Source organism: Sorghum bicolor, chromosome 5 (genome assembly GCF_000003195.3).
Source record: "Sorghum bicolor cultivar BTx623 chromosome 5, Sorghum_bicolor_NCBIv3, whole genome shotgun sequence".
NCBI classification, from domain to species: Eukaryota; Viridiplantae; Streptophyta; class Magnoliopsida; order Poales; family Poaceae; genus Sorghum; species Sorghum bicolor.
Genome location: NC_012874.2, coordinates 70,776,139 through 70,791,220, shown reverse-complemented (window position 1 = coordinate 70,791,220; position 15,082 = coordinate 70,776,139). Strand labels below are relative to the sequence as shown.

General features: G+C 45.0%; 2 protein-coding genes across 2 annotated transcripts; both read right to left on the bottom strand.

The window, feature by feature from the left end:
- Positions 1,943 to 3,670, bottom strand: LOC8076331. The gene is made up of 2 exons (XM_002449976.2): positions 3,146 to 3,670; positions 1,943 to 3,057 (listed from the first exon to the last, which is right to left on the bottom strand). Exons 1-2 carry the CDS (start codon positions 3,562 to 3,564, stop codon positions 2,145 to 2,147), a joined length of 1,332 nt encoding a protein of 443 aa, XP_002450021.1. The 5' UTR covers positions 3,565 to 3,670; the 3' UTR covers positions 1,943 to 2,144.
- Positions 10,113 to 13,409, bottom strand: LOC8076330 (probable LRR receptor-like serine/threonine-protein kinase At3g47570). The gene is made up of 5 exons (XM_021462186.1): positions 12,952 to 13,409; positions 12,623 to 12,858; positions 11,638 to 12,052; positions 10,577 to 11,088; positions 10,113 to 10,486 (listed from the first exon to the last, which is right to left on the bottom strand). Exons 1-5 carry the CDS (start codon positions 13,407 to 13,409, stop codon positions 10,113 to 10,115), a joined length of 1,995 nt encoding a protein of 664 aa, XP_021317861.1.

Below are 15,082 nucleotides of genomic sequence, written 5' to 3'. Positions count from 1 at the left end.
TTCTTGACATGATATGCCATGGTCACCAAACCAAGAACTCCTTCTATTCTTTTGCTTTGGATTTGCATGCCTTGTGCATTACACCTTGTAAGTGGCCCAAGATAATTATAGGGACGACGCACAAAAAGTAAAGCAGAGGAACCGGATCTCACCTTTACTTAGATACCGTTATAACATCCTTCCGCAAGTAAATCGATACCTTAACCTCTTTTGGTCGGAATGTCATTTACCAGCAGCGGCTGCTACTTTTTTGAGAGGGTCAATTTTGGCTGCAAATAAAGCAAAAAAGTTATGATTTGACGTGTAACTGTGCACCTATATATTTTCAGCCCACGCAGGACCACGACCATCCATTGGCCTCGTTCTAGTCCGAGGAGGCTGGGAGGATGTGTGCTAGGTGTCTCTGCTACATATACTTGAAGTGCTTCCTCATATTTTTTTCCCTGTTAATTTAGTATCACTAGTACACAAATCATCTTTACGGACGGTGCCAATTTCTTACAAAAGCAGTTGAAATAAGAAACCAACCTTATTAAGGGGTGTTTGGCACTGCTCCACGAACTTTGCTCCACAAACTCCACTATGGAGCAGCTCACGAACTTTGCTCCACAAACTCCACTATGGAGCAGCTCCATAAAAAACTGGAGTTCGTGGACTCACAACTCCACCCTTTTTTCTCGAACTGAGTGCGTGGAGCTGAAACCGTTTAGTTAAAAAATATGGAGCGAAGCTGAAAAACGTGGAGCAAAACAGTCCCAAACACCCACTAAGCAGAACGAAGAGCATTGTAGCTAGTAAACCTTTACTGAAATGAATTTGCAGAGACGGTCCTGATAAACAAACCACTTCAGGCAAACGGTTTCATTAAGACAGCCACACTTATAAAATGTATTTTCTTAAAGCGATTCTCTTCATACACCGATTTCTAAAAGTACACTTATTTCCTAGCTAGGCGCTACAAGTAAGCCAGGTAACTAAACAGATCTAGAGAGCCTCACAATCTCTTCTTTGCATGCGTCATTCAGTGGCGGATTTGCGGCCCAGGCCTCTAGGGCACAGGCCCTAGTCGTCGGCCCACTAACACTACATACCTCATGTATTTTTTCAGCCCAATATCAAAGGTCCAAGAGCAAAACAGGGCACTCAAGCGTCACTGCAGGCCGAGAGTCGCTGTTTCATCTTCCTCCGTGGCTCGCACCATCGCAGCACGCGGCCGCACTGCAGAAGGCAAGGAGGCGAGGCCATGATTGCAAGGACAAAGAGCTCGTTGCCGGCCGCCGTCCCTTCCCCTGGTATGCCTAATTAGTTTCTGTATGTACTGATTTTTTTTTTTGGTTCCATTGTTAATTGTTTCAATGTGTATTGGGATTGATCGATTCGCATTGGATTTACTAATTTACAGAATCTCCACAATGAAGAGGCCAAGGACGTTGCAATCACATTTCTCCCCCGCTGCTCAACAGTCTGCTCAGTGTGTTCCTCTAAATCAAGAGACAACTCAGTCCAACCTTCAGTGTGTTCTCCCCTGCCACATTCAGATTATAAGTATATGTTTAACAATTAATCTCTTTTATGACCTTTTCATTTATATTTTGATCTTATTTATATGCAGATCTTGACGAGGCGATGGAAGATACCAATGCACCAAATCACTAGACACTATGTATGTTTTTTCATCTCATCATATGTACCTTACAATATTTTTAGCTTCTTAGAGGCCCTAGTCTTGAGTAAAAGCTGGCTCCGCCACTGCATGCGTGCACACGCTCGTATATATCTGTGTGAAGTGTGTGGGTTACCAATCGAAAAATAATAATAACATACATAGAGGGGTTGGTGCTGCCACAAAACACAGCGTTTTGCGATATTCGATTGTACTTGAATAGAAGACGATGTGGGACTCAAGAGACAAGCACACTAATTAACAACACCATGAACATGGCACAAGCTAAACCAAAAGTACCCAACTAGCTAGCCGAAAGCAAAGCACAACAATAAGATATATATACGGACTCCTTAATAACCACAACTGATGAAACTGAAACGAGGTACATAGTCCATATATATAGGCACAGAATTTGACTCCAATTTTGACGAACACACATATATAGCTTGAGTAGTCATCTTCACATATTTGGTCATACTCATACCCACCTTGCTCTAATCTTGTCTGTGTGCCTGAACTCACAGGTGAGTGCCACGGTGCCGTCCATCCTCCTGAGCACAAATCTCTCCACCAGCAAATAGCATCCAAACTTGGTCCAGTGGCCAATGCTGCTGTCGTCGTCGCGCCTCTCGGTCCGCTGGATCCTCTCCTCGTTGCCGCCATTTCCTGTGGCCGCAACCCACCGGCGGCCTCCCCTCTCCACCTCCCACCTCATCCTCTCCCACAGCACCATGTCAAGCGCCACACCTCCACCGGTGGTTCTCGCCGCCGCCGGTCGGAACCACATCGCCCCATCGTCATTCGCCTGCGGCTCGCCTGCTTGTACCACGGTGGTGCCGCCGCCCAGCAGTGCCGTGAAGCGGCGCACAGTAGCAGTCACCGCGATCTCTGCCGCCCTTGCACCATGAAGGTCGGCAGTGTTCTCCCGGCTGTATATCTGCTCCCAGCTCTGCTCCATGGTCATCTTGTAGAACATGCTCTTCCGGACCTGGTCCTTGAGCCGGCGGTCCCCGTCGACCTTGACGAACAGGAACGGGACATACCATCTGCCGACGACGACGACAGCGGAAGGAGGAGGAGGGTCGCCGCCGAGGCTGTCGAGGTCAGGCATCCGGTCTCGGAGACCAGAGTCCACGCCTCGCGCGTCGTCGGCGAGCTCATGGTACTTGGGTTTCGCCATGGCGACCACCGTCCAGCCCTTGTTCAAAAGGTAGTCTGGCGGGATCCCGTCGACGGCCACCGCCGCTGTCCTGAAGCCTTCGCGATGCTGCTGCACCTGCATCTGCTGGTAGACGTCGCTGCGATCAAACGGCCTCGGCTTCACGTCGGCAGGGAAGGAGCAGAAGCAGCACTCCGTCCGGTCCTCCTCCTTGGAGCACGCCGACACCTTCCTGCACGCACGGATGCAATTAATGTCATGTCAGTCAGATGCATGGTCAGTGGAGATTCAGCAGACATTCATCGATAGATCATCCTCACCCGGTGTGCTTGCCGTCGACCTTGACGACATAGTAGCGGCCGGACGACAGCGGCTGGCCGATGACGGGCACGAACATGGCGTAGCTATTGGGCGCCACGTACCTGCCGGAGCCCGGAGCACCGCCGCCGGAGTCTTGGCCTGAAGCCATACTTAGAAGCTCCGAGACAACTTCGACACATTTGCCGATACCCTCCAATGGATCAGAGGCGTTGCCCTTCTCCACGGAGAGCTGCCGGTTCTGAGGGAATGGGAGGCTGCGCACCCTGGGATCTTTGCACAGGCCACAGCAGAGCGTACTCTCTTGCTCGGTCGCTTCGTCGAGCACGACGAGGAACCCTGAGCCAGGAGCTTCAGGCGGCGGCTCTGCCATGGCCTTGGGGTCGGACAGGTACCTTGACAGAGGCCTCGTCACGTACATTTTCTGATCGATCGTCTGTGTGTATCGTCGTCTCAGAGTGCTAGCTAGCTAGCTAGCTGGGATGTGCAAATGGCAAGAACAATAGTTGTTCTATTTATAGGCATTTACTGTGTGGTATATATGCACCTCGATCACCTTCTTGGAATCTTGGTAATCTCGTCCACAGTGGGCTGCAAGTAGGATGAGGGCATGCATGCCATGCCAACTCGATCTCGATCGGCAACTTGCCGGTGCGCACACGGATTGCCAGTGACGTCCTACCTCGCATGTGATGAAGACCACAGGGGAGATGTATGTATACCAAGCAAAACGCATCAAAGCAACGACCCTTCTCATGGATCTAGTGACCTCGGAACATAGAACGAAAGTAGCAACACTAGAACTATACAAATATATAGCGCCATCAAGTGTTGTTGCTCCATATTTCCGACGACCGTCAACTTGCATGCATGGTAGTATATACACGAACTGAGCGTAGCTGAGCTAGTTAAATTTGTCCAGTCTAGTTAAGTCATCGACTTGACGACACGGTTGCCCGCATTTTACTAGGCCTTGTTTAGATGCAAAAAGTTTTTGGATTTTGACATGGTAGCATTTTCGTTTTTATTTGACAAACATTGTCTAGGAGTAACTAGGCTTAAAAGATTCGTCTCGAGATTTACAGGTAAACTGTGTAATTAGTTATTCTTTTTATCTATATTTAATACTTCATACATGTGCCGCAAGATTCGATGTGACGAGGAATCTTGTAAAGTTTTGGGTTTTTGGGTGTATCTAAACAAGGCCTTATTTCAGGATTTAATACCATTGTTATTATACCTATCGACAGCAAGGCGATAATTGTGACTTGATCAACTTCGATATTTGTTAGCCGAATCTTAGTTTTCAGAGGTGTTCGTAGAGGTATACATATTTTGATTGCATGTGTTTGTATTATGAATAAAAAAATTGCATGGTACTATGACTTTCAAGCTTTGACTACAGAACAGGGTATATTGTCCAACTATATAGAAGGCAGAAAAAAATTGGTCATCTAGTTGTGAAAGAAAAACACTATTAAATGGCTAACAGATTTGGCTGATAAGACCAAGCGAACAAGGTGTAGGTTTTCTATTTTAGAATAGTACTAGCAGCGCCCGAAAAACAACCTCATGGTACTGCTTCATATATAATTTTACTAAGTTGCGCCATGTTAGCGAGTCAACGCTCGATTGACTACCACTTGGTAGTCTTGCTGCGCTGCCATGCATAGCGTGGCAGTATGGTTTTGCCCGCCATAATGTATAGCGCGGTTGTTTTGAAAATAAAAAAATTAGCAGTGTTAGATTTAAAAATAGAATTAAAAATAATAAAAACAACTGGATTGACTGACGAAGATTCTTGCCATGAGCAACTTGGATGTCTCAATCGGGTAGCAGCCAAAACGTCGCCAAGCTGGACACTGAAACTAGGACTGCCGATTGCCTTGTCTGGACCGCTGAAGCCAATGAACATTGTACTACGTTGCTGAAACATCGCTATTGTAAGTATCTTTCAAGCAGGACGTCACCTTCAATACGATGCTACTACTGTACCTAAATGAATATTTGCTGGATATTTAAAGGCATCAGAATTGTCAAGTGACCACTAGTTGCTAGCAGCAATTTAGGTCGAGAAAGGAGAATTCGGAGAAGGCCAGAAGAATTAAGAATTGTGGATGTATGTAGAGAAGAAGAGTTGAAGCATATATCGTACAGGTCTTCACTCTCTTTCAGTGTGTTTATGGAGTCCAGCGCAAACACTATGGGCTTCTTCTTCCCGGGCCTTTGGTTTTGACGGAAGATTCGGCCCATCTTCCGTCTCGTTGCCTGATCCTGATGGTCGGTACGATGGCGCCATGGACGTGTGGCTATATATGATGGTGGTGGTGTGCCTTAAAACTGCCCCTCATGAATTTATATTTTCATTTCATTACAAGCAACGTTCTTTGCATCACTTAAAATATATATACGCTACAGATTCCGGTATTCAAGGAAGCAGAAAAGACTCGAAAGCTACTCCCTTCATCTAAGAAAAAATCAATTTTTAGAATCCGTGTCAGTCAAACTTTTTTAAGTTTGACTAACTTTATAGAAAAGAATAACAACATCTATAACATAAAATATGCATTCTATAAAAACACATTCTATGATGAATCTAATGATACTAATTTGATACCATCAATCTTAGCATTTGTTTCTAAAAATTTGGTCAAAGTTTAAAAAGTTTGACTTAAAACAACTTTAGAAATTGATTCTTTCATGAACCGAGGGAGTATATATCTAGTTCCACGTCCATCTTGAACATGGAAACGCTCTATGTTACAGTTGCTCATCTTCAAGTGGCCCCACGTACATAATACTACAAGCAGCTTAAAAACTTCAAACGTACTATCGATACGATACAAGAAAAAACAAATCATGAAAAACTGTGTTTATAGTTCTACCATCAACAACTTGATAATAATAGTAATAACGGCTAGAACTGAACACCAATAACTTGCTTGATCTGACCTGTTTCATCCATTCACTTGTTTCTCCAATATAATAGCTAAAACTGACTGTTATCGTCAAGCTTAATCTGATCCAGCATCATCCAATAAAGTCTCAGCTTCACTTGACTCAAGACAAGAGCGTCCACAAGCTATTGACTTCACGTTTTTAATTAAGCTCCACCACCACCTCTCCCATGGCCGCTGTCTTTTCTGGGTCGGCATTGAGACATTCAAGTGCGAGCGGCCCAACCATGTGAAGGCACTTTATGAGAAGCAGGTTATTGGATAAGATATCTGTGTCATACATAGTTACATACTCCTCTTGATTTCGTCATTCCAGGACATTTCGATGTCGATGGGGTGGCTGCTGTTACGATTGTACCTAGCTTTTACTTCCCTGTTGATGAGCTCCAGGAGCTCCACTCGGAAGCTGTATATGTCACTTTCGATACGCAGCAGCTAGCAATGTTATCTCTGCGGCCAGGAAGACGAGACCATTGACCACATTATCACCACCTATTCCTACTTCAGGAAGGTATGGTTTCTTGTCCTACAAGAGCTTTGGCTGTCATCCTCCGCCGGCAGTCATGTCCACTCTCAGGTGGTGGCGTCGCCTTCATGCTGGGTTCACCGGCGATCACCAGAAAGGCTTGGACACCATGTTCGCACTCGTATCCTGGATGCTCTAGAAGGAAGGGAACGCACACTGCTTTTGCGGCGTGACGACAAGCACTAGCGTGACCCTGCAAATTATCAAGGTGGAAGGGGAGCGATGGATCGGTGCTGTCGATCTAAGAGCTCTTGCTCTTGGGTAGCTACAGTTCAGCTAGCAATAGCCTGAGAACGTTTTATTTCCAATAAGCAAGAAATTATAGAGATGATTGCTTTAGAGATCTCCAATAAAGGGTGGAAGCATTTATATTGTCTGCTTTAGAGTCCTAGTCTTTGTTTTGAGAATTTGGCTTTCTCGTTTCCCTTTTACTCGAAGATTTGTAAACTTGGGCTGTGTACATCTTTTGATGTAGAGGCCGGATATTTTTAATATATCTATTATCTAAAAGAAATGTAATATTGTAGCGAATTTGTAACGCCGTTTGCGGCACTCTTGTAATTATTATTGCTTCCTTCTAATACAAAGATATGCACACTCGTGCGTATTTAAGAAAAAAAATTCTTGTTAGTGAAATGTCCACATGCATTTTGTGCTTTCAAAACCCGTTCGAATTTAAGTAGATGATCGGTTGGAACTTTTCTTGTGAACTTTCTCAGCCCCTTGTTATTCTTTATCCTAGGGATATTTACTAATTTGAAACTGGTCATAAAAAGGTTATTACCTGCCTATCTTTATTTTATTTGATTATTTTTAATCCTATAAATTTTGTTTATTTTGAATCTTTTTATTCTAAATTCAATTAACGACGAGATTTAGTATCCTTTCTTGTACTTCCATAGCTCGTGAAATGACGAGTAGGCACGAATTCCCCCAGTATGTCTTGTAGTTCACTTTTGAAGTGAAACCGTTTTTATCAGAAATTGGTGCCAGCTATAAAAATGATTAGTGTACTTGTAGCCTAGGAAAAATTGAAATTCAAATATATGTGAACATATACACCCTAGTATTTTGCTGATAGCCTCTTATTCATATCGCCAGTCAATTTTTATTTAAAAGACAAATCAGGTTTTTGCATATGAAATCTTTTGCATTCGGCCACCTCTAGAATTTTTTGACTTTTATAGGCCATGTGGCAGAGGTGGGGGCTAAGGCCACCTCTAGAAAGGCTTTATGCCTATTTCGGCGAAAGGTGTTAGAGTACGCAAGGGATCTATTAGGTCTGGGCTGGTGCCATAGCCCATTAGTGTTAGGGTTAATTAGAGATAAGAGTCGCTAGCTTAGGGGTCAACTAAGCCTTGTTTGTAAGTCAAGTAAACCTCTCTATACAAGGAGAGGACATGTGTATTATTCTAATCAAGCAAGAGATTAGAAGGAAATTCCTTCCCTCTTGCCCGGCCATGGGCAAGGCCCCCGGCCGGCCTCCTCTCGCCCTCACAGCCCAAGCAGCCCCCACATCCATGTGAACAGTACCCATGGGTACTGTAGCTTAGCCACCATCGCTCCCCTCTACCACATAACAATATGGTATCAGATCTCAGACCTTGATCCACCCACCCCCCACCACCCCTACTGTGCCGGCCATGTTCCTTCACCACTGCAGCCATGGCTGGTCCTGGTTCACTCGCTGCGCCGCCAGTGTTCACCACCACCATGGCCACCGTGGCGCCACTACCTGCACATCAGCCTGCGCCTTCCCCGGACGCCTTCAATGCATTGAGGGCGGCCATCTATGGCCTGTAGTGCTAGATGGGGGAGTTGTCAGCGCGCCTGGCGGCCATCACGAGCCAAACATCGCCCTCTGCACCACCCGCCTATACCGTACGACCTGCTAGGGTTCGGGGATATCCCGGCCCTTCCGGTGTCGATTCCGGTCATTTCGAAGGTCTTCTCTGCACGGCAGGTCCTGCCTACGAGTTCAACGCCTGAGCCTTTCCCACAGCCAGTTAGCTGGGCACCACCGCAACCGGCCAGCGGGCTCCTGACCGCCAAGGAGAGCAGCAGTCTGGTGCCGCTTCCCTCCTCTCCTTCACCAATCCCGTCATTCATAGCCCCAACCTTGTGTCACCACAGCAATACTGTGATGGCGTCTTCTATGGGGGCGTGGATGGCATCCAAGCAATGACATTGGAATTGCAAGCGGCGGTGCGTTGCTTCCTGGCGTCGGCAGGGCCAGCACCCCATCTTCAAGCGGCGACGCCCAATCGTCCCTGCAACGACAATCTTGCAGCAGCTCACGGAGAGGAAGGCGATTGCACGGGCGAGTGCCTGCAAGGTGTCTGCGGCAGTGCGGCTGCAGGCTACGGTGCGCGGCCTCCTAGCGCGCCGGCGGCTGCAGGAGATGTGCCAGCCTATGCACAAGGTGACCTTGGCGATGGTTGACTTCAGCATAGCGGAGCACAATCTCGCCCTGTGGGATGGCCACCAACAAGCGCGCCGACCTGCTGCTATGTTCCGACACGAGTATGGTGTTTTTCCGTGGCAACGACCTCCAACTCTGTGGCAGCGGTGGTAGTGGAGCCACTCTCCTCCTTGTCATCAGCGAAGACGCACTACCTCGCACCACCGCATTCCGCCACCGGCCACCGCGAGGACGTCTCCGCTGGTCGTTATCGCGACTAATTCTAGTTGGCTATACCCGTGCACCCCAATCGTTCTGGTGGGCTCCATGGGATCCAGGTGGCTGCACACGTGCATGTCCATCACGCAGAGGGTATCCGCCGTATCTTCAGGATTTAAAAACAAAGAGTCACAGATTATTTTGGGTCAATAAAATGAGCCGAGATGTAAAAGGCTTATTTTGGGGATTAAGTTTGTATCGAGTCGAGTTATAAGTTGGTTAGGTTGTATCTTGAGGACAAGTTGCATATCCAGGTGGGGTATAGTGTTAGAGTACATATGCAAGGGACCTATTGAGCCTAGGCTGGTGCCACGTTTGCTTAGGGATCAAGTAAACTTTGCTTGTAAGGAGATGTATCAATTTAATCAAGCAAGAGATTATGATTATTTGGAGATTCATTCCCTCTTGCTCGGCCGTGGGCAAGGCCCCCGGCCGCCTCCTCTCGCCCTCATAGTCCTAGCAGCCGCCACATCAGCGTGAACAGTACCCACGGGTACTGCAGCTCAGCCACCATCGGTCCCCTCCGCCACATAACAAAAGGTCTGTGTGCTAGTGAAAATAGAATTCTGGAAACTGTTACGACCAGGTCTTCGGCTACAGCAGCACATTGATTAGATCTCCATTTCACATTACAAAAAATTCTTTCAAACTCAACAACCGAGAGAAAGCATAACAGGAACAGACATGCTTGGTCATGGACTAAGGAGCAAGCAGGTAAAATGTTGCAAGAGTATGCTGCAGCTGGTGCTGTTCTGCTAGTGCAATAAAAGCGAAAGAACATAACAGAGATATGCAGATAAGAGAAATCACTGGGCAGCTTCGGGCCTTGTTGCGGGCATGGATTTGATATAATCACTTTTTACTTTCTTGAGTGCCACGACAACATCGCCCATCGATAATCTTTGGTGAGGTGCATCACTTAAGCAGAGCAAACCTAACTCAAAGATTGGTGCAACGAAGGGCTTCAGATCGCAATTAGCAGACGAAGGACCTTGCAGGAGCTTATCATCCAGAACATGGACAATCTCCGATCGGAATGCTTGACGAACCCACTCCCTGATGCTTAGATCTCCTATGAATATGGGATCCGTGGGTCTCTTTCCGGTGAAGACTTCAAGAAGCATGATTCCAAAGCTGAACACATCGCTCTTGCGGGATGCCTTCCCAAATGATCCATACTCTGCTCAACAATCAGAAAATCAAATATTACAACAATTAAACAATCAGAAGGAACTATTGTGATCATACACACCACTCAATGGTATAGTACCTGGTGCCATGTACCCAAGGGTTCCAGGCATATTTGCAGTGACCATGGAGCTGTCGTCACCTAGTAGCAATTTTGCGATGCCAAAGTCTGCCACGTGTGCTGTCATGTCACTGTCAAATAGGACGTTGCTAGGCTTCAAGTCACAATGCAGGACAACCTGGAAATGCTGATGGTGTAGATACTCCATCGCCATTGACACATCTATCATGATCTCTAACCTCTTCTGGAATCCCAAGCTACTTGATGTACCTTCAGAGTGTAGGAGCTTGTCTAAGCTGCCGTTGGGCATGTACGGGAGCACGAGTGCTCTAAAGTCCAGGTTGGAGCATGTGCTTAGTATTCTTATTAGGTTGCGGTGTCGAGCCATGCGAAGCACATGACACTCGGCATCAAAGCTTCTAATAGCCTGTTCTAGTCGCATGTCTAGAACTTTTATTGCAACAACCAAACCGTTGCTCAGTTGGCATTTGAAAACTTTTGCAAGACTTCCAGTTCCCAGAAGATTGTTATCACTAAAGTTATCAGTGGCAGAAATGAGCTCATGGTAGGTAACTAATATTTGTCTTTCAACATTGCCACAATCAGTGACAGTAGCTTTGTGTCTAATCATCACAAGGTAGACACAAAGAACAATGAAGACAAATGCAGCAGTGATGACTGGAAGGATGATAATTAGAAGGTGTCTTTTATTTGAATGAGAGTCATCAAGGCAAGGAGAAAATGCAAGATGGGGAGATCCACATAGCCCAGCATTTCCAATCAAAGATTTCGCGGAGATGTTTGAAAAAATACCTCCCTCTGGTATCCTCCCTTCTAGCTTATTGAAGGAGAGGTTCAAGGATGTCAAGGCCGTGAAATTGGCAAGGAACAAGGGAATGGTACCAGAGATATTATTGAAGGAGAGATCCAAATGTGCTAAGCTAATAAGCTTTTGAAATGAATCTGGGAATCCCCCATCGAATGAGTTATGTGATAGATTTAGGAAGTTGAGCATTATAATTTGTCCAAAAGATTCTGGGATGGTTCCATGAAAAAAATTGCAAGAGAGGTCAATGAAATACACTTGTTTTAGGCCACCAACATCACTTGGAAGCGGACCCACTAAGAAATTGTTAGAAAGATCTAGTGTGAGAAGTTTATCGAGGTGGAAGAAGCTTGCTGGTATAGTTGAGTTTAAGTGGTTACTAGATAACCATATTTCTTCTAGCACACTAAGGTTGCCAATACTGTTGGGTATAGAGCCAATGAAATTGTTTGCTTGAAGATCGAAGCGTTGTAAGCTCTTAAGCATACCAATTTTTGATGGTATACGACCGGACAAGTCATTGTTACTGACGTTAAGGTACACGAGCTCTTGCATGGCTATGACAGAATTTGGGATATCCCCTGTGAATATGTTGCTAGAAAGGTCTAGCAGTTGAAGATGGCTTAGGTTTGACAATGATGGTGGAAGCCTACCATTTAACATGTTATTATCTGCAGTAAACCAAAATAATTCTGTTGATAGGTTCCCGATATGATCTGGGAGCCCCCCTCTAAAAGAATTATAGGACAGGTCAAGGACCAGGAGTTTCCTACAATTAGAAAGGGAAGACAAGAAGTTAAGATTCCCATCTAAATTATTCAATCCAAGAGTAAGCCTGTTCAGAGCAGGGATGTTCCCAAGTGTTGGTGGTACTGAGCCGGACAAATTATTCTGCGTCAGCAATAGTAGAGATAATTCTGAAAAATTCCCAAGAAAAGATGGAATCAGACCTGTGAGCTGATTCGTTCCCATATCTAGTACAGTAAGATGGGTGAGATTTCTAAGAACAGCTGGGATAGAGCCAACAATGTTATTTCTTGACAAGGAAAGAGCAGTGAGACGTGGTAGTTGAGCCAACCAGGTTGGAATGACGTCAACAAAATGATTTCCTGACAAAACCAAAATTTCTAAGTTTTTGCACGCTGCAAGTCCTAATGGAATCTGACCCACAAAGTTGTTCTGTGAGAGATCAAAGACCTCCAGTAGAGGAAGGCTAAAACTTAGATTGTTAGGAATGGGACCTACAAAGTTGTTGTGTGAGAGATAAAGCTCCTGCATCCTTGACAAGTTATAGATGGTTGGCGGCACTATACCGGAGAGGTTATTGTACGCTAGGTACAACAGTTCTAACTTGGGCAAGGAACCTAGATTTTGTGGCATGGGACCAGATAAGCTGTTGTTCCACAAGGTGATTTGCCTTAGGGATTGAGTACTATTGAACAGGAATGGAGGTATGTGGCCAGTTAGCTTATTCTTGGCAAGATAAAATTTCTCAAGGCTGTGCATATTCTGCAGGAGTCCTGGCGGGATGTCTCCATACAGGCTATTGAGACTGAGGTTAAGAATCTCAAGCCTCGTTAAGTTTCCTATAGCACTTGGAATACGGCCTGTGAGGCGATTTAAAGAAAGATGCAGAACCTTAAGCCGATGTAGCATGCCAAGTTCAGCAGGGATGGAGCCAGCGATGCTGGTGTTTTTGAGGTTGAGGATGGAAAGGAATGAAAGATTACCGAGGTGTGGGCTGAGCTCCCCTTGTAGAGGAACATCCGACAGCGAAAGAGCCGTGACGCGCTGCCGGTGGCGGCGGCTGCACGAGACCCCAAGCCATAGACAGAAGGACACATTGGTTGTCCAGCTCCTGGCAACGACGCCGGTGGGATCAGCGAGCTCATCTTTGAAAGCCAGCAGTGCATTGAGGTCGCTGTGGCGGCTGCCATTAGCGTTTGCTGCTCTGCTGGTTAGGGAAGAGGAGGCGGCAACCGGCAAGGGGGCCGAGAGGCAGATTGCCAATACTATTAGAACAGCCATCGGATCTGAGTACGTGTGCCCTGTTGGTGAACTGTGATTGATATATATATATATATATATATATATATATAAAACACATAGGGAGAGTATATTCAGTAGCTAGCTATAAAATAATTTATTCTGTAGCCACCTCTATTTACGATAATTTTATATACTAATTTACGATAATACACATACATATCTACGATAGTTCCGTAATGTTATAGTAAACACTTAATAAGGAGTTACTATAATCTTATAAATTAATATAGTAATCACGTAACTCAAAGTGGCTACAAAAAAATTTATTTTGTAGCCAGCTACAGAGTAATACACAGGTAATTAATTATAAGATCACTGCAGTCCGCCGTCCACGTGCACCACATATGCTGCACCGCTGTATGCATGCAGTGGCGGCTAGGATCCAAATGAGAACAACCTGTTCATGTGCTTCATGGAAAATGTTGAACCAAAATTTGATCTGTACTTATCGGGGCACTCACAATGCAAGATTCTATCACAGAGTCTAAGACACTTAATTACATATTATTATGATATTTTGCTGATGTGACAGCATATTTATTGAAGAAAGAGATAGAAAAAATAAGACTCTAAGTCTTATTTAGACTCCAAGTCCACATTGTTCGAGGTAATAAATAACTTTAGACTCTATGATAAAGTCTACATTGTGAGTGCTCTCGAAAGTCAACCATCATCCATCGTGCATCGGGCCATGTTGGTGAATGGTATGGTGACGGGCACTTTGCGTTTCGAGTTGTGATGCATGTGTGATAACCGTACTTATCGGGAGACTGGATCCTATATGGGGCTTCCAAGAGAACCACGAACTTGGCCACAATGTGCATGTGTCCACTGCATGAGGTGCACCATCATTTCAATATTTTTTTATGGCGGCTATGGATATTGGCTGTCTTGGTTAATTGTGTCAGACATATAGGAGACAGCCTGCCGTGTTTAATTGTGATGACAAACATGCCACACTGCAGACTGCACTAATGTGTGCATACAATGCCTCCAGGACGAACCACACTGCAGACTGCACAATAATGTGTGCATGCAAGGCCTCCAGGACGAACATGCCACAATTAAGAAAAATAATTAATAAAAATTTGATTACCTTAATTGTATGCTTTAAAATGAGTCCAAATTTTTAGAGAGAAGTGCCAGAGTAGATGCCCATTTGTTTGTTTACTAAATATGTGCCTGTGCGATGCATGGGGGCATGATTTTTTGTCCACGTCTAGTGCAAAGGATTTTAATGATTTTGCATTGAGAACCTAAATTATTTCCAAATGGATTTAGGTTTATTGATGGTATTCGATAATTCACGTGGATGCCATTTCTTTTGTTCCAGATTGAGTACACGGGCTGAAATCGAGCCTCTTTCGGTCTGCATAGAGCCTGACATCAAGCCTCTTTCGGTCCGCATACAGATTTATATTCTTGACATTGGACTTGAATATTTTAAAGATTCTCAACTGACTTTAGAGCAGAATGTAATTGGTTATATATGTCCTTAGGCTTTTCAAAATATATATTTCACACATAATGACACGGTTAGTTACACTCTTTGGTTGAAAGGAACTTGAAAAAAATTTGAATTATAATTTTTGTATTTGGTTTTTGATTTTACATAAACTTTATAAAGTGTAATCAATTTGTGCATTGTTTGG

Coding starts and splice junctions, on each gene's coding strand:
- LOC8076331 (XM_002449976.2), bottom strand. CDS start 3,564: ATGTACGTGACGAGGCCTCTGTCAAGGTACCTGTCCGACCCCAAGGCC. Junction 3,058..3,145: donor GTCGACGGCAAGCACACCGG/GTGAGGATGATC, acceptor CCGTGCGTGCAG/GAAGGTGTCGGCGTGCTCCA.
- LOC8076330 (XM_021462186.1), bottom strand. CDS start 13,409: ATGGCTGTTCTAATAGTATTGGCAATCTGCCTCTCGGCCCCCTTGCCG. Junction 12,859..12,951: donor ATAGGAAACTTAACGAGGCT/TGAGATTCTTAA, acceptor ATTTTATCTTGC/CAAGAATAAGCTAACTGGCC. Junction 12,053..12,622: donor CTCACACAACAACTTTGTAG/GTCCCATTCCTA, acceptor GGTTTACTGCAG/ATAATAACATGTTAAATGGT.